This window comes from Nomascus leucogenys, chromosome 12, assembly GCF_006542625.1.
Source record: "Nomascus leucogenys isolate Asia chromosome 12, Asia_NLE_v1, whole genome shotgun sequence".
Lineage (NCBI taxonomy): Eukaryota > Metazoa > Chordata > Mammalia > Primates > Hylobatidae > Nomascus > Nomascus leucogenys.
In genome coordinates, this window is record NC_044392.1 from 83,126,768 (window position 1) to 83,153,647 (window position 26,880).

Consider the following 26,880-nt stretch of genomic DNA (forward strand, 5'->3'; position numbering starts at 1 on the left):
AAACTGACAGTGAGAAATAGCTGATTAAGAGGAAATGGCATTAACTAGTTACCTTCTTAGTCTATCCTTAGAAATGACTATTCTGCCTAATTCAAATATTTTAGAGGCATTTCTCATTATTTAAAATGGTCTTCAGAAGGCTTAAAACCTAAAGAATATGCATATAGAAGCTCCCTGCCAATTCTGATTTAGCACATTGGGAATATTTGTCCAAAATTGAGGCAATATTCTTCAGTGGGACTGAAATTCCCTGAGAACTAATTTGTAACACTGGGTATCTTTAAAAACACTAGCTCCCTTTTACTTACCCCTCAGTATCAACCAAGTTCTTTGCCATTAATGGAAAGTTAAAACAGCAGCCCTGAATTTTAAACTTTCTTAAGAGAATGTCTCCCTATCTACCCTTTTGGTAAATTTTTCTTCCTCTTTAATTTCTGAATATATGTTAACATGACTGTTTCATTAACATACTACCTATTTGCTGAAGGAATATCACCATTCACCCATCTCAAAAGAAAAATATTCCCAGTGGTCAATTAAAAAAAAAAGCTATTTTTCAAATGAGTAGTCTGACATAAAAAATATAAAAGGATAACTTTATTAAATATACAAATTCAAGAGCATTCAATTTTTTTTTAAGATTATGGTATAAGACAGAGCAGATCAATGGTAATGGTTTATATAGATACATCCTATCCTTACCAAACAGATTAGGTAGATATACTGACCTATCAATGCTCAAAATAACAAAATGAATGTATGTCCCTAAACTATTTCTGTATTCTATGACTACTAAATGGGAAATCTGTCAGCTGACCCACCCACTAGACTTTTTCCCATAGGAAGTTTGATATGCTGTCATTGATATATATCATTTCTGAATATAAACCTCTATCTTGGGTCCTTTTCTCTTTGCCTACTTCACTATCTTCCCAACCCACCTAAGACTTAGTCAAAACAGGATACAGTGATCTGGATGGCTCTACGCAGAGGAAAAATCTCCAATAATACTGTCAATTCTGTATTCACTTTTCCTTTCAGCAGCTACCTAATTATATCTAAGATGGTGTGAAAAAATATACAACTCAAAAAAGAAAAGCATTTGGACTATCAATCTTTACCTTGGTCCTGCAGCTTCCCTTTATCAACCAGTGTATGTATTATTTTAAATTCCCAACTGTAAACACATGCAATATTTAATAAAACATCCAGAAACTCTGTGGTCAGCACCATGTAATTTCCAAGGAGAATGTTTTAGGTAGGGGCAGAGAAGGAAGAAAATCGAGAAGCCATTAAGAAAAAATGGCAATTCACACTAAAATGCTTTCATGAAGTGTTTTTTAAAAATGGATAAATTCAATTTTAAGTGATACTTTGCCCCATGACCATTTCCTCATTTTAGTGTTCATGAAAGGCCTAATATATACCTCTAAAAAAGGAAATTATCTTCTTTACTTACAAAATTGTTAGAGCACCAGCACCAGGTTGAGTTTCCCCAAACTATACCTAGCTCATAACTCTAAAAGAATCTACAAATTAAGTCTTTTGATTCATTTAATCCTCATCACATCCGTTAATTTTAATTAATTAAAACTAAAACTGCTCCTTTTTCTGCATATGTCAGTGAAAGGTAATTAGGGAAACTAAAAATCTGACCTAATAGGAACTCACCTAAAATCTACTTAGGTAGTTTTAACTCAAAGATCATGTTGTTAGTCCCAAGAACTATCCCAGGCATTTTAAGTATTCTTAATCTACATTTTAGAATGTGCCACCAAACGCTAAAATGTTAAAATAAATTATTAATCCTGCTCTGGTCTCTAAACAAGAACTTATGGCTATTACAAAGTATTCTTTTTTATTCTACCTCATAACAGTAAACATTAAATGAAGACCCATTATCACAAACTCATATCTTTAAAAAATGGATGCAACAAAGCTTCTTCTGCTGTTATTCTTGAAGCTGGATTTAGATCTAGAAGTTTATCAAGCAGGTCATAAGCTTCATTGGGTACCTCATTCCAGCCTTCTAAATTGGTATTATACTCATCAAAACAATGCTCACAGCTATTACTATCCCCCTTTTTAAATGAATTCCCTGAGTATTGTCCTGGAGGTGTTTGTATGAGGCAAGAAGCTTTATGGTCAGTCTTCTCTGAAATAGTTGGTTGATGAGAAGCATGCCCTTGTACATCACTTGTTAACTTGGGAGTGTTAGAATCCATACCCCTGAGTCTCTCACAGAGTTTTCTCAAGTCTTGTGCTGGAACTTCTTTGCTACATAATATTGATTTCCCTAAAAGCAAAAGAAGAAAAAACAACAACAGAAAAAAACAGTTTATTATTTGAATATATCAGAAGCCTCTCTCATGAGAAACATGGAAGTTCAAACATATGCTTCATAGACATGGACACACACACACAGTATGAGATAGAGCACCACACGCTATATTTAAGTTGTATTTGAATTGCATAGTGGGAGATGAAGTGGGAGATAGTAAGTAGAAAGCAGTGACTTACTAAGCTATGCCAGGCACTCACTTGACTCTGCCAATTTCTCAAGCTTCATCTTACCCTTCTATAATCTTTAACTAGCTGCAGCTCCCATGCCCCCACTCTACTTCCTTTCCATGCTTCTGTGTCTTTGACTACATGACTCCTGTCTTTGCCTAGGATGCCGTGCACCCCTTGTGTGCCCAGGACACTCTCACTGACATCACCACTTAGATCAAGAATCACCTCTGAGGCTTGACACCCTCAGAGAGAATTGATCAATTTCAGCTTCTATTGTATCTTGAGAGGAGTTCTATTATTACTTTTGCTATCCTATATATGTCTGTCCCACCTAGTAGACTGTGAGCTCTTTGAAGGTAGGAAGTGTCTTATTTATCTTTGAACCCCTCAAACCCAGCCTATGCCTGGTACATATTAGGTAGTCAATGTCTGTTGGACTAGACAAAAAGGCATTATTCTTTTCAACAACTCTGTTCAAATGACACATACATCCTTAGAGATGCTGTTCTTGACCAACCTATCCTAAATGAGCCTCTTCCCTCCCCTTTTCCTTTTATCTCAGTACCACTCATTTCTCATAGTATTTATTTATGTTCTCTCCCTCACTAGAATTTAAGCTCTGTGAAAGCAGAGACTCGCAATAGTACTTGGCACACATAAAGACCCAATGTTTCTGAATGAACAAATAAACTAGATGTTTTTAAAAATATAAATGTCTTTGAAATAACTTCCTGATGGGTTTATTATCAGATGTGCAAAAAAATGTTAATCACACAAATGGCAATCATATATTATTTTTGCCTTGCATTTCCTTATTAAACAGAAATGTACTAAATGTATGAAACAACAAGTACCACAACATTTAGATGCCTTTCTGAGAATGTAGATTGTCAACAAAGTCATTAATCTGGCTGTGGATGATAAAAAGTTACCTTTACATATTCTGAACTAACTACTGGACTGGTATACTAAGCTAGGGAAAAAAACGGGGGAGGGTAAGGGAGGAAACAAACAATTACCAAAAACCAAATTCTTTGAGAATACAATATGCCAATCCTTTTTTACTTTTAAACTGATTCTATCATTCCTATTCTCTCTAGAAAATTATAGCCAGAGGGGAATACTCATATAGTTTTATTCCTTTATTAGCTTGTTCTGAAGTCATAAAATAACTAATAGTATATGTTATAGCATGTCCCCAAGTTACACAATATGCTTTTTTTTATATGACCAAAAAGAGGGTTCATTTACTATATTCAGGAAAAATAACTTCAAGTAACAAAATCATTCAACATATTTTGTTACAGACTACTATGTGTCAGGAATTTGTTTCAGCTCAAGACTTTTCTTTTTAATTTATTCAACACAATTCACTGAATACTTAATGACAACCCACAATGGAGCCAGGTTTAAGGGTTGAGGACAGATAAGAGAAGTAAAGGTGCTCTCACTGCTAATCTCAGCCAAGTCATTTCTTTAGGTTACAAAGGGGAATGCAGTTGTGTTTGTTGAAATTTTGAGGCTTTTATACTCAGTCTAAAGTTATAGTAAGATCAGACTAAAATAACTACAGATGTCATACTAATACAACTGAGACAAGTCCTATGGCATTATTTTTATTATTTGTTTTTTTGAGACAGTCTTGCTCTGTTGTCAGGCTGGAGTGCGGTCGTGCAATCTTGGCTCACTGCAACCTCCATCTCCTAGGTTCAACTGGTTCTCCTGCCTCAGCCTCGCGAGTAGCTGGGACTACAAGTGCATGCTACCATGCCCAGCTAATTTTTGTGTTTTTAGTAGAGATGGGGTTTCACGTTGGCCAGGATGGTCTCGATCTCCTGACCTCATGATCTGCCCACCTAAGCCTCTCAAAGTGCTGAGATTACAGGTGTGAGCCACTATGCCTGGCCCTATTTTTTTTTTTTAAATATGAGAAGTATTACAATGATAAATCTCTAAAAGCTCTTGCTTGCTATCATGGCACTTGATCTGGAGTATTTTTGTGTCAGATGTTGTATTCCCATTGTTGGCCCTGATTATAACTTGGATTACCAATGGGGGAGATTCAAGCTCTTCAATAAAATATTTTGGTGTTGGCTGATAAACTTCATGTTCATAAACCTCTCACGAAGTTATTCAATAGTAGATGGAAGTTTTCTCAGTTGAGAATAAACATACTTGTTTTTTTTGTTTTTTTTTTTTTTTTTTTTGAGACGGAGTCTCGCTCTGTCGCCCAGGCTGGAGTGCAGTGGCGCAATCTCGGCTCACTGCAAGCTCCGCCTCCCAGGTTCACACCATTCTCCTGCCTCAGCCTCTCCTAGTAGCTGGGACTACAGGCGCCTGCCACCTCGCCTGGCTAATTTTTTTTGTATTTTTTTTAGTAAAGACGGGGTTTCACCGTGGTCTCGACCTCCTGACCTCATGATCCGCCCGCCTCGGCCTCCCAAAGTGCTGGGATTACAAGTGTGAGCCACCGCGCCCGGCCAAACATACTTGTTATATTTATTATTATGTAAGAATGCCATTTCTAAGATATCAATCTTGCTTTCCACTCATGGTCACTTTTTTCCCCTTGTATGTATTATTTCATCCTATTATTTTCAAATAAAATTTTCTTACAATAAGTACAAGATAGTTACAAATCGTGGACTGACTTTGCTGTAGAAACATATTTTGGCAAGCCTCTATTAAGATGAGGCTTTCTTTACAACCGCCACTACGTTTTTCTTGTAGATTAGACTATAGCACTAGTGCATAAGCAAGGGCAGTAATTTTTGCAGTGGTTCTTAAACACCCATAGTTTCTTAGTCAGAATCACTTGTTTTTTCAAACTAACAAGGCTGGAGCCTTCCTAAGTATCTTGTTTTTCTGAATCATATTTTCCAAGAATAGGCTGAGTGGGCAGGCATATGTATTTCTTAAATATTCTCAGATAATTCTGACATGCAACTCTGGTTAAGACCCACTGATCCTGGGGTTGAGCACAAGGCAGCCCAGCTACTCTTGAGGTAGGCTGGCTGAAACTTTGTCTCCTGGGCTGTTCTGTATTGTATGGTAGTAAGCTGACTCAATCCCACTTATTCCTTGGAAAGTTTAACTATAACTGAGCTTGGAAAATAAACATTAAATGGGCACTTGAGTTCAGATTGTTGGCCAGAGCAAGGCTGAGATAATTCTCACGTGCCCTATGAAGTACACTGCACATCCCAGTCTTGAAGAACTTGCATGGCTAAGGAGATGACATCCAAGTCCAATATATGCTTACAATAATATCCCATCAGTTAAGGCCTTCTATGCATTCTGCTTCTCTGCTACCGTAAACCTACACAACCTGACAACACACATTTCTATTCTCTTCCCTAGTCCTTATTACACTGTATTAATAATTAACTGTTTACTTGTTAGTATAGTCTAAGATCATTTAAAGCAAGGACACTCTAAGTACCAAGACACAGTGCATCTGATGTTTAAAATACAATAAAAAAGTAAAACATATTAAAAAGTAAAACATACCTTTAATAAAAGGTAAATTTATGTAATAAAAGTCAAACCATAACTAAAAGGAGTTAAGATTTTACTCCTTATTCTTATAAAATTATAAAGGTAAACTTTAAATACTGCAACAGTGTATTACTTTGTGCTTAATAAGATTAAATGATTGTATGTATGGAGGAGAGGTGATAAATTTATTTTCAAGCAACTGATGAATTTTCTACTTAATATTAGAGAACTTTATCAAGACTGAATGTTTATTTGTAAAGAAAATTTCATAATAATTTATTAAGTGATTTGTAGGAGATAATCAAAGGCATTTTGTTTTGTTCTATAATACAAAACTGCTTACCAAAAGTTTTAGCAGCTTGGATAGTTTCTCTGGATCCCCTAATTGTCATAATTTGGGCCAAAGCAGTTAAATCATCACTTGCTTTATAAAATGGATATCGTCCACTAAGCAAAGAAAGAAATATGACACCTGCAGACCACATGTCAATTGCTGCAACAGAAGACAAATTTTAAAAATAAATTTCAAGTCTATAATTTTATCATTTAAATCAATAGTCCTCAACATTTATTAGCATTAGAATCACCTTGGGAGCCTTAAAAATTTCAGATGCCCAGACCCAAAGATTTTGATTGAACAGTTCTGAAGTAGGGCTCAGGCATCAATGTTTTAAAAAAGTTCCTCAGGTGATTTTAATGTACAACCAGGACTGAGAATCCTCACTGCAAAGTATGTTTTCTTTCTTGAACAATGTGTTGGTAAATTTAAAAGGATATTTAATCACTAGGAAACACTAAGTAAATGCACATTTTATAGGATCAAAAGGAATCCAAAAATAGCTATGTGGGAAAAAATCTGAATGATCCTTGAGAATTACATACCATACTGGTCAAAGTGCTTTCATTTTAGTGAAAAGTAATAAACATTAGAAGCTCTTCTTCAGCTGACACTAGTGCCAACTACTGCTATAGAAACTTTTAAAAAATTACTTTTATTTTTTTGTGACTGAAGACTTTAATTTTTCTGAGTACACAGTAGGTGTATATATTGATGGGGTATATGAGATGTTTTGATACAGGCATGCAATGTGTAATAATCACATCCTGGAAAATAGGGTATCCATTCCCTCAAGCATTTATCCTTTGTGTTACAAACAATCAAATTATATTCTTTTCTTTCTTTTTTTTTTTTTTTTTTTGAGACAAGGTCTCCCTCTGTGGCCCAGGCTAGAGTGCAGTGGCACAGTCTCAGCTCACTGCAATCTCTGTCTCCCAGGTTCAAGCAATTCTCATGCTTCAGCCTCTTGAGTAGCTGGGATTTCAGGCATGCCACCATGCCTTTTTTTTTTTTTTTTTTTTTGTATTTTTAGTAGAGACGAGGTTTTGCCACATTGGCCAGGCTGGTCTCAAGCTCCTGGGCTCAAGTGATCTGCCTGCCTCAGCCCCTCAAAGTACTCTTTTAGTTATTTTAAAATGTACAATTAAATTTTTGACTATAATCCCCCTGCTATGCTATCAAATACTAGGTCTTAATTCATTCTTTTTTTTTTCGAGATGGGGTCTGGCTCTGTTACCAGGCTAGAGTGTGGTAGTGTGATCTCGGCTCACTGCAACCTCTGCCTCCCAGGCTCAAGTGATCCTCCCACCTCAGCCTCCTGAGTAGCTGGGACCACAGATGCACACTACCACATCCAGCTACTTTTTTGTATTTTCGGTAGAAATAGGGTTCTACCATGTTGCTCAACCTGGTCTCGAGCTCCTGAGCTCAAGCAATCCACCTGCCTTGGCCTCCCAAAGTGCTGGATAATTCATTCTTTATAACTATTTTTTGTACCCATTAGCTGTCCCCATGTCCCCTACACCCTCCCACCACCCTTCTCAGCCTCTGGTAACCATCTTTCCACTCTATATGGGTTCAATTGTTTTAATTTTTAGATCCCACAAATAAGTGAGAACATGCAATGCTTGTCTTTCGGTGCCTGGCTTATTTCACTTGACATAATGATCTCCAGTTCCATCCATGTTGTTGCAAATGACAAGATCTCCTTTTTCATGGCTGAATAGTACTCCATTGTGTGTAAGTACCACATTTTCTTTATCCATTCATCTGCTGACAGACACTTAGGTCGCTTCCAAATTTTGGCTATTATGAATAGTGCTTCAACAAACATGGGAGTGCAGATACCTCTTCGGTACATTGATTTCCTTTCTTTTGGGTATATACCCAGCAGTGGGATTGTTGGATCATGTAGTAGCTCTATTTTTAGTTTTTTGAGGAACGTCCAAATTGTTTTCCATAGTGGTTGTACTAACTTACATTCCCACTATAGAAACTTTAATCTTCTGAATTCTGGTAGTTACAGATTACGACTAGCTCAACTTGATGTTAAAAAGCTCTTTTTTTTTTTTTTCTTAAAGTGACATCTCTCTTAATTGTTGACCTCCTAGTATCACCAGGTTATTTGCTCTCTGCTCTCTGTTCCTTGGGCTACTGTATCACCTTTTTTTTGGCTTTTTTGTTTTTGTTTTTTTGATACTGAGTCTCACTCTGTTGCTCAGGCTGGAGTGCAATGGTGTGATCTTGGCTCACTGTAACCTCTGCCTCCTGAGTTCAATTCTCCTGCCTCAGCCTCCCCAGTAGCTGGAACTACAGGTGCGTGCCACCATGCCCAGCTAACTTTTTGTACTTTTTAGTAGAGATGGGATTTCACCATACTGGCCAGGCTGATCTCGAACTCCTGACCTAGCAATCCGCCTGCCTTGGCCTCCCAAAGTGCTGGTATTACAGGCATGAGCCACTGTGCCCGGCCCCACTTGCCTTTCTTAGCTCCTTTTGTACCTCTGCCTGCTCCTTCAATGTTTTCTCCAAGCCTTACATGCTGATGGATGTTCCTCAGAGTTCTAACTTCTCCCTCTGTATACTCTCCCTGATTGGTCCATCCACTTCATGGCTTCAACTGTCATTTATATAATGATGACATTCAACCGTATTTCTAGCCCAGCTCCTTCGCTGAGCATCAGACTTAACTTTGATTCTGTTGGACATCTCTATTTGGATGTCCCACAAATACCTCAAACCAATTATACCCCAAACTAACCTTACCTTCCCCTATAAACCAGTTACTTCTCCTTTACTCTCCACCTTGGTTACTGGTACACATCCAAGTCTCCCAAGCTAGGAATCTGGTAAACATCCTGAATGCCTTTTTCCCTCACCATACCACACCCTAATTCTACATCCAATTATCCACCAAGCTCTGCCTTTCCAACCCTTCACTTTTCTTTTCATTCCTATTACCAATACCCTCATTCACATTTTCATCCTCTCACCTGGACAAATGCATGCCACTACTCTCCAAAAGCTAATCTGTTTGCACGCCTGCCAGAATGATCCATCTAGAATATACCATTGTCACTTCTTTCACTTAACTTTCCAGTATCTACAGTATATAGTCCAAACTGTAACAACTGTGGTCTGACCTTGTCTACCTCATTCCAGGTTTATTTCTCACACTCCTCAACTTGCATCTTAATATTCTAGCAAAATTGGACTTTTGAGATGAAGTCTTGCTCTGTCGCCCAGGTTGGAGTGCAATGGTGCGATCTCGGCTCACTGCAACTTCCGCCTCCTGGGTTCAAGTGATTCTCTTGCCTCAGCCTCCTGAGTAGCTGGGATTACAGGCGCACAGCACCACACCCAGCTGATTTTTGTATTTTTAGTAGAGATGGGGTTTCACCATATTGGTCAGGCTGGTTTCAAACTCCTGATCTCAGGTGATCTGCCCATCTCAGCCTCCGAAAGTGCTGGGATTACAGGCATGAGCCACCGCGTCTGGCCAAAAGGAAACTTTTTTAGTTTCCTGTATGCTGTTTCTTGAGTTCCTTGGCTCATGCCTCTATGCTAACCTCTCATCCCAATTTACATTCTAAGAGGTCATTTCTTTCATGAATTGCCTTTCATAATCTCTTCGGGTTAGGATAGTTAGATACTCCTTAAATACCTTGAATAAGTTTTATTACCATACTCAACAGGTTATTTTATAATTATTTGATGGTGTGTCCTGACTAGAGTGTGCACAGATGGTCTCATTTATTTATTTATCATTAGCAAGCAAGAACAGACATTCAATGAATGAATGCATTTCTTCAAAGCCCACAATCCAAGTGAATAGCAGGATTCATCTATTCATTCAAGATGTTTCCTGGATTCCAGCTCCATGGTAACTTTTTAGATTACGGAAGACATTTTTCTTTTTCAAAACCTTCTAACTGCTATTATATTGTTTATATAATAACAAAAATAATTTTAATCAAACACAATTATATCTACATCACAGGAAACTTTTGAGGTATTAAGCAAGCAAATAAAATGCTTTAAGTCTTTGGCTGGCAAAAACTATTAAACATAATTTTTTCCCCCACAAAGGTGATGTCAACAAAATTCCACAGATTACATTTTGCGTATTTATTTACAAGATGGTAAGATCATCTTGTAAATAAATATGCAAAATGTGATCATCTTGTAAATAAATATGCAAAATGTAATCTATAGAATAAACTGTTTAAACAAAAAAAGAGAGGCAACATTAGGATCGAAAACTTTCATAAAGAATAGCATTAGCTCAAAAATAGGAATGCCACACTGCCAAGAACTGCTTACATAACTTAATTAAAAGCAGAAGAGCTCAACTATTAGTTATAAATAGACAAAGATCATAAAATAAAATACGTCTGGGACAATCCATTTTAACTGGGTTCTGTATTTCCAGTACAACATACCTGTAGTTTGATTGGGGCACTTTGTCAAGACCTCTGGTGCTCTGAATCCTGGTGTACCTGCCCTAGGGGCAACCTGCTGACGCCTTATGATGAAATAAGATTTCTCTAGTTATGTTAAAGTTGAACTATGTAAGTCTAAAAACATTCATCAATTTAGTTCACAGTAAATTTTGCCTTGATACCTATATAATAAGTGTTACTATAAAGTAAATGATAATCTGGTGTGATAAAAATCCTAGATTTTTCTTTTACTGTTTTTTTTACCCCCTCTACTAGTTCCCCGGACTTACTCCAGAAAGGTTTTAAAATAACCTCCAAGAATAAAAAGCAGTAGTGGATAATAAGAGCCATAATAGAAAAATAGAACCCAATAGCAATTCACAGGTATAAAAATTCATTTGTTTGGAGTAATTGATCACAGATACACTTTTATATATTTGAGTTAATCAAGAAAGGCTTTATGAAAGCCAAGTCTTGAAGGAAAGGAAGAAATTTATGAGTCAAACAGTTGGAGGTGGGAGTAAGAGAGGAGCTCTACTATTTGGTTCTGGTTACTCCACATAAGCGGGAATAAAAAGAGAAAACAGAAAAGATTACATCAGCAATCAAAATGTGTGATTCTAAGCTTCTAAAAGCCGCCCCGTCCCACTTATTTGCATATAAGAGCAAATGTATTTTCCAGAGTATGTCCATATTAAATAAATAATATATGAAAACTGTTATCATTTGCTCTTCAACATACTACTGCTCTGCATCAAGGCCCATTGTAGTTCACTGATCTGAATTGATCCCTTGCACTCACAAAATTATCCACCCAAATCAATGCAATTTCTAATGGCAGCATGCTGGTGATTTTATAACACTATCAAAACACGTTACCTTGAAAGGCAAATACTACAAACTTTATCTGTTGCATAGCAGTCACAGGTCAGGCTAGCTGGGCAAGAACTGGCAGTTTTCCTCATCACACCACTATTCATAACTTTTGTAGAAATAGCCTTCTTTTTTGTTGCTAACTTTCTAGACAGTACATCCACAGTCTTTGACTGCTTCATGAGCTGTAAAAGAAAAGTCTTATTTTTCTATTTTCATGACATTTAACATGATGTCCTAAAATGCTAGTATGGCAAAAAGCAATAGCGGAAGCATAACTTTAAAAACTGCTGAATGGCTATTGGACTGTAAATAAACAGTTGTCTATTAAAATGTTTAAGGTCTTCTTGGGTTTTTCTGTAAAGTCACCTTATATTAAAATTTACTAATTAGTCCTAGCTTGGCCAATATTTGAGTTATACTTTATTAGAACTTTTCCTGATATATTACAAAAGTATAAAACAGTTATGTTCTAGTGTCTAACTCCATTTCAGAACTGTAAACTGCACAAGTACGTTGGCTAAAATCACAGTTTTAATTTGTTGTTCATGCTGCCTAGCTGTCACAAGATATCGTAAGTCAATCTGAAATCATCTATGTTGACGATGATTTTGTTAACTTTACAAACATCTTTACACTATCAACTATGTGTCAGAATAGTTAGCTAACTGTATGGAGCTCACACTCTAGCAATGACAGAAAAGCCCTTAATGTTCTAAATGTTCCTCTAGAGAAAGAGCAGTAATAGTCAGCTAACCAAAAATGAGAAAAAATTCCACCAGAAAAGTTCAGAAAAAAACTGGAGAAAACAAGTTTTGACTAAATGCTTAAAGCAGTAATACCTTCTGCCAAAGCCAAACTCTAGTTTAAAAAAATTTCTGATAATAAGTGTTAATCTAGTTATTACCTAAATTCTCTTCAGTGTATGACTGACTGACCATTACGCTATTAAGCTACATTACTTACTTTCACTGCAGGGCTCTCATGTGAAATGGAGCTGTGTATATTGAAATTTCTTTCTCCAAAAACAGAGCGCTGGACAGAAAGGCCTACAGATCCCTCCTACAATACCAACAAAAACAAGGAAAATAAGGATTATATCTGTAACACTTTCTGCCAGCTGTACTCTGCCACAGTTTTGAAAGAGTTAAGTGAGATGAAACAAAAACAGCTGCATTCAAGTCATTCTCAGGCACCAAACCACTTCTGTGAAAGGAGAAAATAGTCTAGACAGAACTCAACACCCATACAATGTTATCATAGTCCACAAATCTATATAACTAAAAAATATTCAAAAACCACCTGCATGGATGTTACATTTTGCTGTGCAGCTAAAATGGAGATAGACACTTCAGAATTCCTCCCCTATAACTAATGCTTTCTTTTAAAAAGGATAATTAATCTGAACTTTTTAACATGCAGGGAAAATTTAATATTTTCCATTGTTGTCATAAAATATGATTTCATAATAGTTAATGACAGATGTTATAAACTGACAAAGTAAATTTTAGTTTTAAAATAGTAACCAAAATGATTCAGTACAAATCTTAGTGAAAATTTAATCAACTGAATACATATAACAGATGCAAAAAAAAAGTTTTTTAAATTACAAGTACTATCCTAGTATTCTATCTCCCTCTGTTGGTTGAAGGAGTACATTTCTAAAACAGTGTCAGTACTTAAGAAATAAAAGAGAACCTTTCCGTCTTTTCCTTGTTTAATCTGACTTTGTGCATTTGTGTAGGGTCTTTTAACAGAAGCTTTTGTGGTGGACTGCTGATCCAGCTCCTTAGGTACTGGGCCACTCAATGGAATCTTGTTTCCTGTGATTATGTGGGATTTGTTTTGTGAACACCTTTCCTGCTGAGCTTCAGACTGGACAAATTTAAGAAGCTCTATTTTCGTATCATGGGTTCCTTGGGCCAAACCAAAGTCTACCAAGGCATACCTAAGAGAAAAAATTAAGGATTTTTACTTATCTGTAGCAATTAAAGCTTAGTAACATTGTAATACTCTCAAACCATCCTCATAAAAACTGTAATTCTTTTTGGGATCAATTAGGAATTTATAACATTCTGGAAAAAAGAAAAAAAAATAAGTTTTCCAGACAAAGTAAGAATTTAACACCTAACTAGGATTGAAAATTAAGAGGTGTCCCACAATCAATCAAATTTTCTTTTTCCAGTGGTCTGTGTTAATAAGGCAGAAGAGGAATATATAACATAAACACAGTCCGCTGTTCTCTGATGGTGGCAGAGATGGCATCATAGCAGATAATTTCTAGTTAAGCAAGCTTAAAAAAATTAAAATCATGGTTTTAAAATCTGATCCAATTAAAGAAAATTAAAAAGTCAGGCATATAAAAGCTCAAAAAAGAAGTTATAATATTACTATGTTTAATATGATCCATTATATAGAGGTATTTATGTTATTTTCAGCTTATAATTTCTCTATAATTATAATCAGCATTAAAAAGTACACATAAAAATAAAACTTTTGTGTTAAAACAGGAAATTGGCTATCATGTGGTCCAATCCCCTCACTTACTAGAAAAGAAAAATGAAGTCCAGAGATAGGAGACATGTCTAAGGTCAAAAATTATTAGACTCTAAGTCTGTTAGTTATGCTATTTCCACTGAACCATGGTACATCTAATAATGTACATTATTCCACTAATACAATTTTATCTTCTTCGTCACCAAATTTCTCTTTCCAATCACAAAGAAACTGAAACAGAAATAATCTGTGCATGGCTGTTGCAATATGTTATACTATATCTAAGAGATATAGGTCAGAGGATACAAAGTAGCAGATATGTAGGATAAATAAATCTAGACCTAATGCACACTCTGAAGATTACAGGTAATAAAACTGTACTGTATATGAGATTCATACTAAATGAGTAAATTTTAGCTGCTCTTGCCATAAAAACAAAAATAAAATGGGTAACTGAGATAAATATTTGCTTCACAATAGTAACTTTTGTACTATCTATATATAACATCATGTTCAATACCTTAATATAGACAATAAAATTGTTTTTTAAAAGAGAAATAGGGTAAATATTTTCTAGTGACTCTTCATACTTACTTTTTCAAGCGCCTATTATATAAAAAATTGCTGGGCTTAACATCACGGTGAACAATACCAAACTGATGAATGCGTTTCAAAGCTTTGAACAGATTAAACATATATTCCCGTACTTCTTGAAAGGAAAGAGAATTCAAAATGTCCTAAAATAAAGTTACAAATGAAATGAGTTACAAATATTGTTTGCAATTAAATATTTAGCTAATAAAAATTCAAGAAATGTTAAAACCTACCAAAAACGACTCATGCTCCAGATATGGCATAGCAATAACTACATGATCATTCTTCCTAAAGCAGTATTTAACTCCCATGACGTTATCTTGCCCCCTAGTGGAAAAATGCACAACGAACTTTTAGAAGAAAGGTCAGAGGGACTGAAACTTTATGCCTAATTTTAAAAACCGCAATTTTAGCAATGCATACATATTGCTAGAGAACTGACTTAAAATCATCATCACATAATATAAACACAAGTGACTTGTGTTCTTGTGTGAAAGTTTTCTTTTAAAACAAAAATGGCACCAGTTTTGAGGTTACTATAATAATTCAAACGAGGTAATTATAGTTGTAATTGGGGAAGTAGCAGAATGAGAAAAAAGGGAAAAGATGAATAAGACTTAGCAGGTAAGATGGTAACAGTAATAAATAAATTAAGGTCACTAAACTAATAGATCAATGAGCCAGGATTTGAACCCAGGCATTTTGCTCCAGATATATGCTCTTAATCACTATGCTACACTGCTTCATAAAAGAGGAAAACAGGACGAAGGTGAATTCTGTGATTTTGAGCCTGAGTAAGAAAACAATAGAGATACCAAAAAATAAGTAGAGAAGCCAGTAAAAGCAGCATCTAAAACCAGACCTCATCATTTTGATAGAGGTATCTAGATAAGGGACAAAGTCTTAAGTGAGAAGACAAGTGAGAAGTCAGTGAGAGTACTTGCAGAGAAGTGATACCTACAGACATGAAAATTAATAGCAAGAAAAGAAAACTGAGCTTGGAAGAAGTCAATTTAGAGAGCCAAATAAGAAAGGAATTTTGAAGGAAGAGTTATTAGCATGGAAGTCAAAGAGAATAACAACTGAGGGAAGGCTTTTAGTTTGGCAAAGAATAATTAACTGGTAATTTTTAAGACAGCAATTTAAGTGGAAAGGAAGAAACAAAACAGAAGGAAGGAAAATATAACACAATGGAAGCTGAGCCTAAAGACAATTTGCCTGACTGCATTGTAAGATCAGATGAAGGCATTTTTAGCATGTACTTTTTTAAGCACAGAAAAAGAAAAAGTGGTAGAGGGAGACAGTTAAAAGTATAGATAAAGGAATGATCACATTTAGGGTACAAGAATGTATGCAAGCATTCTTTATAGAGGTCATCTCATTTTCTCGTCTTCTATAACACAGAGGGCTGAAACAAACAGGCTTACTTATTCATTCATTCATTCAGTATTTAGTGGGCACTGTTATTTGCTGTTAGGGATTACAGACATTAGTGATGCAATAGTGAATAAAATTTACAGAATTTCTGTTCTCATGGAGTTTACTATCTATAGTGGACAATACAGATAACAAGAAGGTAACTTATAGTGACAGATTATAAGGGCTTTGAAAGAAATCTAAAGATGCTATGACAAAAAAAAAAAATAGGAGAATCTAGTTTAATTCAGAGAAGACATCTTTCAAACAGTGTCACTCATTTTTTTTTTTTCTTAGAGGCAGGGTCTTGTTTTGTTGACCAGGCTGGATGGAGTGCAATGGAGTGATCGCAGGTCATTACAGCCTCAAACTCCTGGGCTCAAGTGATCCTCCTACCTCAGCCTCCCAAGTAGCTGGGACTACAGATGTATGCCACCCTGCCTGGCTAATTTTTAAGTTTTTTGTAAAGATGGGTTCTTGCTAGGTTGCCCAGGCAGGTCTCAAACTCCTGGCCTCAAACCATCCTCCCAAAGTGCTGGGATTACAAGCATGAACTACTGTGTCCAGTTTCACTCTTGCTCAGATCAGAAGATGAAGGGTCAGCAAGCAATGACTGGGAGAGGTCTTCCTGAATGGGGAAACAGTCTGGGCAGTGGCCCTGAGGTAAGAAAGCTCGAGACAAATTTGATAAACTAAAGAAATGGAGCACAGTGAGGGAGGTGGGACGATAGGCATGAGAAGGTTGATTTTTTTTTTCAAAGTACACAGGGAAACCATTGAAAGATTTTAAGTGGTGGAACTAATGACCCAATTTAAGTTATATACATATATATTTTATAAAGATCATTCTGGCTGCTGTGTAAAGACAGAATTAAGGGGAGAGGGAAGAAGCAGGCTACAGTCATAGTCTAGGCTTCATCTGAGGTAGCGGCAGAGAAGATAGAAAGACATGGATGAACTTCTAGATATATTTTAGAGCCAAAATGGCTAGGACTTAGTGATTAATGTGGTTTAGGAGAGAAATAGAGAAAATGAGGATGAGTTCTAGGTTTCTGGCCCAAACGAGTGTGTAGACGGGCCGTTTGCAGAGATGGGTAGATAAGAATATTTGTTGTGGTGGTTTTGTTTTTGTTTTTGTTTTTTTGGCATGTTAAGGTTTAGTTTTGTCATATTAGGTTTGAGATATTTATCAGGCACCAAGTGGAAATGTTAAATAGGCAGGTGGATATATACAAACCTGTAGTTAAGATAAAAGGTCGGAGATTAACTATATACTTTTGGGAATCATTACTTTAGATCATGTGGAAATGGAGGACACTAAGGAGAATACAGAGAAACCCAAGAGCAAGCACGAGGAACTCCAACATTTAGGGGTCAGATAGAAGTGGAAGAGCTAGCAAAGACGCTGAAAATGAAAGGCCAAATGAGGGAAGAAGAAAACAAGGAGGGTGTGGCAGGACAGAAGTCAAGACAAGGGTTCAAGTCAATTGTGTTAAATGATGTCTAGAGTAATGGTTGACTCTATAGTTTCCAGTTTAGCAAAGAGGAGAACAGCCGCAATAGGTATTTAGTGAAAGAGAGGTGTGGAATGAAAACAATGTATGCAGATAATTTTTGAGAAGTCTGGCTGTAAGGGGGAACAAAGAAATGATGGAGCAGGTGGAAGAAGGAGGGCAGTTTAGGAGAATAAGATTCTAAATCATGTCCATATGTTGACAGAAATGACCTAGCAGAGAGAAACCATACCAGATGATTCTGTTATTCTAAATAAAATATTAGATGAGGTCGTCAATAGCTGGGGAAATGTGAAATGTGAGTTCCCTACATTTACAAAATAATGTAAACCATGAAAGCCAAGGTTTATGATTTGGCAGGAAGGTTACAAAAAGCAGTGATAAAAGACAGGAAGTCAAGCTGAGCCTCAAGGGAAATCCAATCTAAAAGAATTACTATAAATTTAACTAACTATTGCAAGGTTAGAAGTGCTAGCAAATTGCAAACACTTGACTGAAAAATGTATTTAATTCACATATAATCTCCTCATCCCTGCTAAATATCTACTTTAAAATCTTACAAATTATATACAAGTTCAATTAAAATATGTTTAAATTGCCTACCCAGCCACCGTTAGGCACTGAAGTTCAGCTGCAATTCTTATAGGATGACTTGTTGGAATCAAGTGTTTTAGAGCAATTTTCTCTTCAGGTCCTACTTGTAACTGTGCTGTGGCCAAATAAACAGAGCTGAAAGTGCCTGTAAAACAATTTATTAAATTTTTCAATATCTGGTTTTTAAAAATGTTAATGACACAATTCTAAGATAGATTGTAAAAACTGTTTCAATGGCATAATAGATTAAAACAGGACTTCATTTTACTGTAAATATTTATTATTTATTCTTTCTTTTGAGGTTGAAAAAGAAAAGCTGTTACCATAATTAGTAATAAAACTATGGTCTTAATAGTCTAAAAAGTGGTATATTTTTCAATAAGAAATAGTAATGAAAACCAAGGCTACAAAAGGAAAATAGAAGGGAAAAAATAACTTGTAAAAATAGTAAAGCATATCCCCAGATTACCTTCTCCAATTTTGTCCTTAATCTTAAACACATTACTAAGCTGTGGTACTGCTTCATAAAGCTTCTCAATATCTCTTTTAACACCTTTCAAGGAAACAAAAATTTAGAGTTTTAATCAATGATAGTATATTTTACAGTTTCTTAAAATTTAAAAAGCTCAATGAAATAAATTATAAAATATAATTATACATAAAGTTTTAATAAAATTGTGATAAGATTAAAACCCTATCAAGTTGCCATAACTCACACACACCTCTTGAACAGACAAAAATGACAGTCCCAGAATTAAATACACCAAATTTCTACTATACTGGAATTATATACTAATAGATACATTGTTACTATAGAGATTACAAGATGAAAAAGCACCACATTTTTTTTTATTTTTATTTTTTAAATTTTATTATTATTATACTTTAAGTTTTAGGGTACATGTGCACAACGTGCAGGTTTGTTCCATATGTATACATGTGCCATGTTGGTGTGCTGCACCCATTAACTCGTCATTTAGCATTAGGTATATTTCCTAATGCTATCCCTCCCACCACCTCCCACCCCACAACAGTCCCCGGTGTGTGATGTTCCCCTTCCTGTGTCCATGTGTTCTCATTGTTCAATTCCCACCTATGAGTGAGAACATGCAGTGTTTGGTTTTTTGTCCTTGCGATAGTTTGCTGAGAATGATGGTTTCCAGCTTCATCCATGTCCCTACAAAGGACATGAACTCATCATTTTTTATGGCTGCATAGTATTCTATGGTGTATATGTGCCACATTGTCTTAATCCAGTCTATCATTGTTGGACATTTAGGTTGGTTCCAAGTCTTTGCTATTGTGAATAGTGCCGCTATAAACATACGTGTGCATGTGTCTTTATAGCAACATGATTTATAATCCTTTGGGTATATATCCAGTAATGGGATGGCTGGGTCAAATGGTATTTCTAGTTCTAGATCCCTGAGGAATCGCCATACTGACTTCCACAATGGTTGAACTAGTTTACAGTCCCACCAACAGTGTAAAAGTGTTCCTATTTCTCCACATCCTCTCCAGCACCTGTTGTTTCCTGACTTTTTAATGATGGCCATTCTAACTGGTGTGAGATGGTATCTCATTGTGGTTTTGATTTGCATTTCTCTGATGGCTAGTGATGATGAGCATTTTTTCATGTGTTTTTTGGCTGCATAAATGTCTTCTTTTGAGAAGTGTCTGTTCATATCCTTTGCCCACTTTTTGATGGGGTTTTTTTTTCTTGTAAATTTGAGTTCACTGTAGATTCTGGATATTAGCCCTTTGTCAGATGAGTAGGTTGCAAAAATTTTCTCCCATTCTGTAGGTTGCCTGTTCACTCTGATGGTAGTTTCTTTTGCTGAAAGCACCAAATTCTTAAAATAACTAAACAATTTGTGCTGTGATCATTAGATGGCATGACAAGGACACATTGTGATGTTCTTGAAAACTATTTCCCGTAAAGATACAAAATCTTAAAGGCTTGGTAAAATTTTATGTATTAAATATTCACACTACATTTTCAGAGAGAAGGCCTACTAAAGCTCTAAAGCATGTAAAAAATTATTTTTAAAAATTTGTCCCAATTGCCAGTAGTATCCTCTATCCTTGACTGCAGATAAATTGCTACTTTTAAATAAGTATCAGTTCTTTATAAAAATGTACATAGTTAAAACAAGGGGAGGCAATAATATAAAACCCAGTAAACTACTGGATACAGAAGAGAACTAGATAAGTCTTCAGATTTTATTACAGTATCTAGGCTCTACTAGCCCTACATAGCGTAAGTCTAAGACATTTTCAAAGCACCTGCACATGCATTATCTTCTGAGATCTTCCTAACAGTACTGTGAACTTGGCAGAGCAGGAATGATCATCCTGATTTTTCAGATAAGGAAACTCAATTCAGGGAGGTTAAATCATTTGCCCAATTTCAAAGAGGTGTTGCTGATGTCTACAGAACTTATTCCTTTATTTTTGTTATATATATTTTCTAATTTTCTTTCGTTTTTGAGATGGAGTCTCACTCTGTTGCCCAGGTTGGAGTGCAGTGATGTAATCTCCACTCACTGCAACCTTTGCCTCCTGGGTTCAAGAGATTCTCATGCCTCAGCCTCGTGGGCGGCTGGAATTACAGGCACGTACCACCACGCCCAGCTAATTTTTGTATTTTTAGTAGAGACGGGGTTTCACCACATTGGCCAGGCTGGTCTCGAACTCCTGACCTCAAGTGATCCACCCACCTTGGCCTCCCAGACTGCTGGGATTACAGGCGTGAGCCGCCGCACCTGGCTAGAACTAATTCATTTAAATAAACACTGTCTTAAAAAATGCTCAGCAATGGGCATGTAAAAAAAAAAAAAAACAATAAATTTGGTGCAGCCACTAGGAGCTTGGTCTAGTAGAGGAAACATGTTATCATTCTTAATACAAGGTGACACCTGTAATAAAAGAATGCATATACTACTAGGTTGGGGAGGATTTCTGAAGGTGATAGGAAACCTTCAGTTGACAGCTAAGTTTTTGTTCTGAAGCATTCACCAAGTAGTGAAAGTGGAAGAAAACATTTTCGGAAAAATTAACTATGTCTGTAAAGACAGGAACAAGAAAAAAAAAAGGCTTGGATGATTAGGGTAGGGGGAGGGCTGAGAGACAATGAAATACAATGTGGCTTGGGGCGGTGGCTCAGGCCTGTAATCCCAGCACTTTAGGAGACCAAGGCAAGAAGACTGCTTGAGGCCAGGTGTTTGAGACCCCATCTCTTAAAAAAGTTAAAAAACAAACAAACAAAAATTAGCTGGGCTTGTAACACAGGCCTGTAGTCTCAGCTACAGAGACTGAGGCAGAAGGATACCTTGAGCCCAGGAGTTTGAGGTTACTAAACTATGATCGTGCCACTGTACTCCAGCCTGGGTGATGGAAGAGGGAGACCCTGTCTCAATAATAATAATAATAATAGAAATAGAATGTGGCTGAGGAAGACAAGAGAGAATGCACATGAAAGCTGTAGAAAGTTTTTAAGCAGAAAAATGACAAGTGGAGAACAGATGTGAAAGGGAGGAGAAACATTAAGGGTACTTCCACACCACTACTCACTTATTATGCACCTATTCCTCTTTACAAAAATCAAAATATTTATTAAGGTTTCCTGTCACTTCAGAACAACTTCAACAATTTTAAACAACAGTAAAACTTCCTGGCAACGAAAGTGAATGCAATATCCTCAAATTCTGAAGTGGGAAATGAGAGCAGAAAGCAGAAAAGTGCATTCATGTCAAAAGCTGGAAAACAGTACTAAAGACAGACAAATGAAATAGACTTTGAGGACTGGAGGAGGATCCTGAAAAGTCTATAATATGCTAAAAATTATTTACATGCCTCTATTTTATACATGAAGGTCTAGGCTTCTATTTTGACATTTTAAGTAACTTTTGTTTGCTGCTGCATAATATATCCAAGTTGGTTTTAATATACCAATAGTCTCCTTAACTACACTCCTTGCCAGCCTGTAGTCTATCTGTAACATAGTAGTCAGTCGGCTTGCAACATAGCAAACAGAGTTTAAACAGAGTATTCTGATAGAGCTAAGTCACCTTGTCACTATTTTGCTCAAAACCTCTAGTGGTTTCACATCTCACTCCATTAGAAAGCCTCTTCACATCTCTCTTTGACTTCACTCCAATTACCTTTCCCATTCTAGCCACAATGACCTCCTTGCTATTCTTGAATGCTAGGCACACTCCCATCTCAGGGTCTTTGTACTTGCTGTTTCCTCTGTTTGGAATGCTCTTCCCCAAGTATCTGCACAGCTCACTCCTTCACCACCTTGAAGTCTTAGCTCAAATGTTACAGAAGGCTATGACCGACTATACTTACTAAAATTACAATCTCCTTCCCCAACACTTCCTATCTCCCCTTTCCTTTTACATTTTCTTTGTAACATTAATCACTTTTGAACATAGTATTTCTTTTGTTTACTGTCTGTCTACTGTCTAACTACCAGGGTGTTTATTTCTGTTTTATGCTTTGATTTATCCCTAGCACCTAAAAAAATGTCTGTGTATAATAGACAATAAATACTCATCACATAAATGAAACGTTTTCAATATCTTGTCATGGAGTAAAACTGATACTCTAGGAATATAGTCATGGTTATTCTGGGGCTTCATGTACTCTCTGGTTTATACCTCCTGTAACTAGGGGATAATACATAATGTAAGCCCAAACTGGGACACTCTTGAGTGAAAAGGCAGCAGGAATAATAATTACATCGTGACAATAGCCATAAGCTAGATTTGTTCCAGGCAAACAAAGACGGTACCCATAGCCCATTTTAGAAGCATGGGCTAAGGGTGTCATTGTAGCAAACAGAATGAAGCAAGCCTTCCTTCCAGTAGAGTTCACCAGTATGGAGGAGACTTTCAATATGGAGTTTATACATCATTCTTTCACTGAACAGATCTTTCTCACTTATTAAAACTTGGCATGTAATAGATACTTAAAAAAAAAAATGAAAGCTTACTGGCCAGGCATGGTGGCTCACACCTGTAATCCCAGTGCTTTGGGAGGCCAAGATGGGAGGATCGCTTGAGGCCAGGAGTTTGAGACCAGCCTGGGCAACATAGCAAGATCCTGTCTCTAAAAAAAATATTTAAAATTAGCTGGGTATAGCGGCACACGCCTGTAATCCAAGCCACTCAGGAGGCTGAGGGGGTAGGATTGCTTGAGTGCAGGAGTTAAGGCTGCAGTGAGCTGTAATTGTGCCACTGTACTCCAGCCTGGGTGACAGACAGACCATGTCTAAAAAAAAAAAAAAAAAAAAAAAAAAAAGCTTGCCAAAACAGTGAAAGAATAAACATTTGACCAATATTATGCCGGATAGTTTGTGCATTACAGCATTTTTCTTAATAGGAAAAAATAGAAACAATCTATAGGGTCAACAGTAAAAGGTGATTAAATATATTATAATATAATATGCAATGGACCTTAAATCCAGTTGTAGAATATTTACTACATGAGCAATATTCAAGATATATATTAAAAAAAAATGGAGATCAGAAATAAGATCCCATACTCCGGTTCTCTTTTGAAAAACAAAAACAAAAACAAACAAAAAAACAAGATCCCAATTTAGTTTCTAAAAAATGTACCTATGTATGCCTAGGAAGGCTAAAGGAATATAACAAAATGTCAACAGTGGCAATATTTCAATAATGGGAAAAGACTTTATTTTGGCTTTCTTTACTTCAAAAATTTCAATAATCATGTTTATCAGAAAAATATTATAAAAATCTGACGAATATCTCAAAATAAAAAGACATGCTATTCATCCATTACACTAAGTATTTTACTTTATATCCTTACATTAAATCATTCATTCAAATATTTTCAAGCACCTACTATGCGCTGGACATTGTTAAGCTCTGGGAATGCAAAGATATATAAAACATCCAGTCAAAAATATAACTTCAATAAGGAGTAAAGCTGATGAGGTGCAGGCATATACCTGTCTCATGATCTAATTTGATTTACTTTCCCAATTAGCTTACGAGACTGTTTTGTGCCTGGACCTCATCAGCTTTACTCCCTATTGAAGTTATGTTTATATAACTTTAGCTGTTATTAAGGATCATATTTAAAAAAGAACCATAAAAGTAAAGTTTTAGCATGTTTTATAATTTATCGTATTATTTATAATGTCCAATGTTCTGTTACATAAACGCTATGAAACTTTTGAAATCTGGAATAAAATTCACCCCATTCATTACTTCCCAGCAGATTTTCAGAATATTAGAATAGTGGCATTCTCCTAAACATGATGCTAGAACCAAGTCAGAGTCATCCATTCAGATACTCTGCTGAAGTCACAACATAGTTCAGAAACCAGAGGAGATACTGCCGCCAAGGGGCTTACAGTGGAGACAAAGTGCAGAGTCCTAAGCAACAGAAAAAGAATACTACAATGACTGTGTTACTGTGTTATGTGTCCAGTGACTAGTAAGGGAAAGATGAACTAAAAAACCAGCTAACTGCTGGAAAAATGGAAAGGAAGAGGAACAGTATCCATGAAACTGGATGAAAGTGGCATTTTAAGATTATTCTAGCACCAACGTACAAGATGAACTGAAGGATGGAGAAGTGCACGCAGGCAGCACAGGTGAGAAACTGTTGTAAATCAGGAACAAAGTATAAGGAAATGAATTAATGTGGTGGAAATGGGAATGGAAAGAAGACACAATGCCATACTTATTAAAAAGAAATAAAGCTAGGTGACGACATGGGGAACATATAAAAAGCATCAGCTGAAGATTAAAGTTTCAAGTTTAGTTAAGTGGGATAACTGACTTCCATCAAAGCAGAAAGTATGTGATGTCATATTTTTCTAGGGTGGGGTTATAAAGAATATATGGACAAAAGGTCAAAATAAGTATCTTTTGGACAAGCACAGAATTCACTTAAGACAAAGATGGGAAAGATGATCTGGCTACCCTTTCAGAAAAAAAAAATACAGTCAACTAGAATTCCTCTATTTAACAAATATTTATTATTAACAAATACCTACTATGTCCCAGGTCCTGTGCCAGAGCAGAAATGAAGGTACACATGCGAGTGTACAAGAGCAGGCACTGCTTGACCCTGTCTTCTTCACCCCAAGGTCTGGTTTACGGTCAAAGAACATTTCATGCTGTACACTGAGATATGGTGCTTTATTACGGCTACAAACATTTCATATTTTTTTGTCTGTGAGTTCTGCTTTTGAATACTTAAGTGATGAGCTCCAGTGTCAATTTCTAAATTTAAGCTTAAGGCAATGTGGTGAGTAGAGATAAGAACACAGGTACAAAAGAGAACTTTAATTTGGGCATCATCAAATTTCTGCATTCTTAATTACCAATACTGAGACCAGAGCAACTTCAACCGTAAAACAGGTTGTATTACAGTCTTCCAAATCGCAATTCGGTCCTACATTTAGATCATACGAAGCTCTGTTTTAACACTGTCCTATAGAAACATACAACTCACTTTAAGATTCAATCTTATTTTTTGAGAGCAATTGAAAACACAGAATTGTTGCCTGAAAAATCTTTATAACTGTACATCTTTGGATTTAAACACATACCTGCAAGTTTAAAATTCTGCTCGTTTTTTTTTAAAGAGCCTTCAGCCTGAAACCGGTCATGCTGGGGAGAAAAAGCCATTGGCTCATCCATCTGAATCCCCAAAGACGCCTCCATCACAAGCCAATTGGGATGCAAAATGCCAGCTAAGGGGTTACATCCGCAGGGGGAGCAAAGCAGCTGTGAAAATTAGAACACTGGAGAAGTTTAGATCACTCGCTAAACCACGCACTAAAAACATGCTACTGCCCCCAAAGGGGCAAACATTTTCAAACGCACGATGTGTCCAAACCTCCACAGTAGGGCATACTGTGGCCTTGTCTAAGGAATTCCATGTGCTTTATTTTCACCTATCAGAAACACCGGCAGGGGGCTGCAGGGTGAATTTCCCGGCTTGGGCACCCGCGCAGCAACAGGCGCAGTGGGAAACGGCGAGGCTGCGAGTCCGGCGCAGCCAGCGGGACCGCGTGGGGGAGGGGCCGAACGCCGGGGGCGGTTTGAAGTCAGGAAAAGAACTGAGGGAGAAAACCGTTTCGCCACTGACAGGAAGCGCCAGGAGGCTCGTCCAAGGCCCCAAGCAAGTTGACGGAGAACTGATACGACCCTGGCCACGAGTACTGGGCGGAGGAGCAGAAGGGTGAATGAATGGGAATCCTCCGGCCAGCGCTGGCCGCGAGCTCAGCGGGGAAGGACCGGCTTCCCTCGGGCCAGACACCGAACCAGATGCTTAGCGCGCAGGCGCGCGACTTTCCCGCCGCAGCTCGGAGGGATCCGAAGGGGGGGCGGGGAATGGAACTGCACGGCGAGAAAACCGAAGTCACGATCCAGAATTCGTTCCTAATCCCTCACAATCCCGCGCCATGGGACAAACCGTCGGAAACTCACGGTTTAAGGGAGTACGACTTCTGTGGCTCCCCAGATGCCTGGGTCGCCGTCTCCAAGAGCTCCCCACCTACCGAGTCGATCGGATGCGCCTGCGCAACACTTCCCGCCGCCGCTCTGGTTGC

At 37.0% G+C, this 26,880-nt stretch overlaps 1 protein-coding gene and 1 long non-coding RNA gene across 3 annotated transcripts; one reads left to right on the plus strand and one right to left on the minus strand.

Annotated features, from left to right (window-relative positions):
* Window positions 1-584: 584 nt before the first annotated feature.
* Window positions 585-26,860, minus strand: CDC7 (cell division cycle 7). 2 transcript variants are annotated; one of them, XM_030825051.1, is made up of 12 exons: window positions 26,759-26,860; window positions 25,876-26,053; window positions 18,748-18,831; window positions 18,288-18,423; window positions 14,988-15,081; window positions 14,755-14,897; window positions 13,363-13,612; window positions 12,631-12,726; window positions 11,671-11,849; window positions 10,792-10,874; window positions 6,356-6,505; window positions 585-2,296 (listed from the first exon to the last, which is right to left on the minus strand). In XM_030825051.1, exons 2-12 carry the CDS (start codon window positions 25,988-25,990, stop codon window positions 1,902-1,904), a joined length of 1,725 nt encoding a protein of 574 aa, XP_030680911.1. In that variant the 5' UTR covers window positions 25,991-26,053; window positions 26,759-26,860; the 3' UTR covers window positions 585-1,901. The 2 variants fall into 2 exon arrangements, with proteins under 2 accessions (XP_030680911.1, XP_030680912.1); XM_030825052.1 differs by lacking the exons at window positions 25,876-26,053; window positions 26,759-26,860 and adding an exon at window positions 25,318-25,685.
* Window positions 8,058-10,402, plus strand: LOC115837659. Its single transcript, XR_004032720.1, has 3 exons — window positions 8,058-8,089; window positions 10,121-10,232; window positions 10,350-10,402. It is a non-coding gene; the product is annotated as an uncharacterized LOC115837659 (long non-coding RNA).
* Window positions 26,861-26,880: the final 20 nt, after the last annotated feature.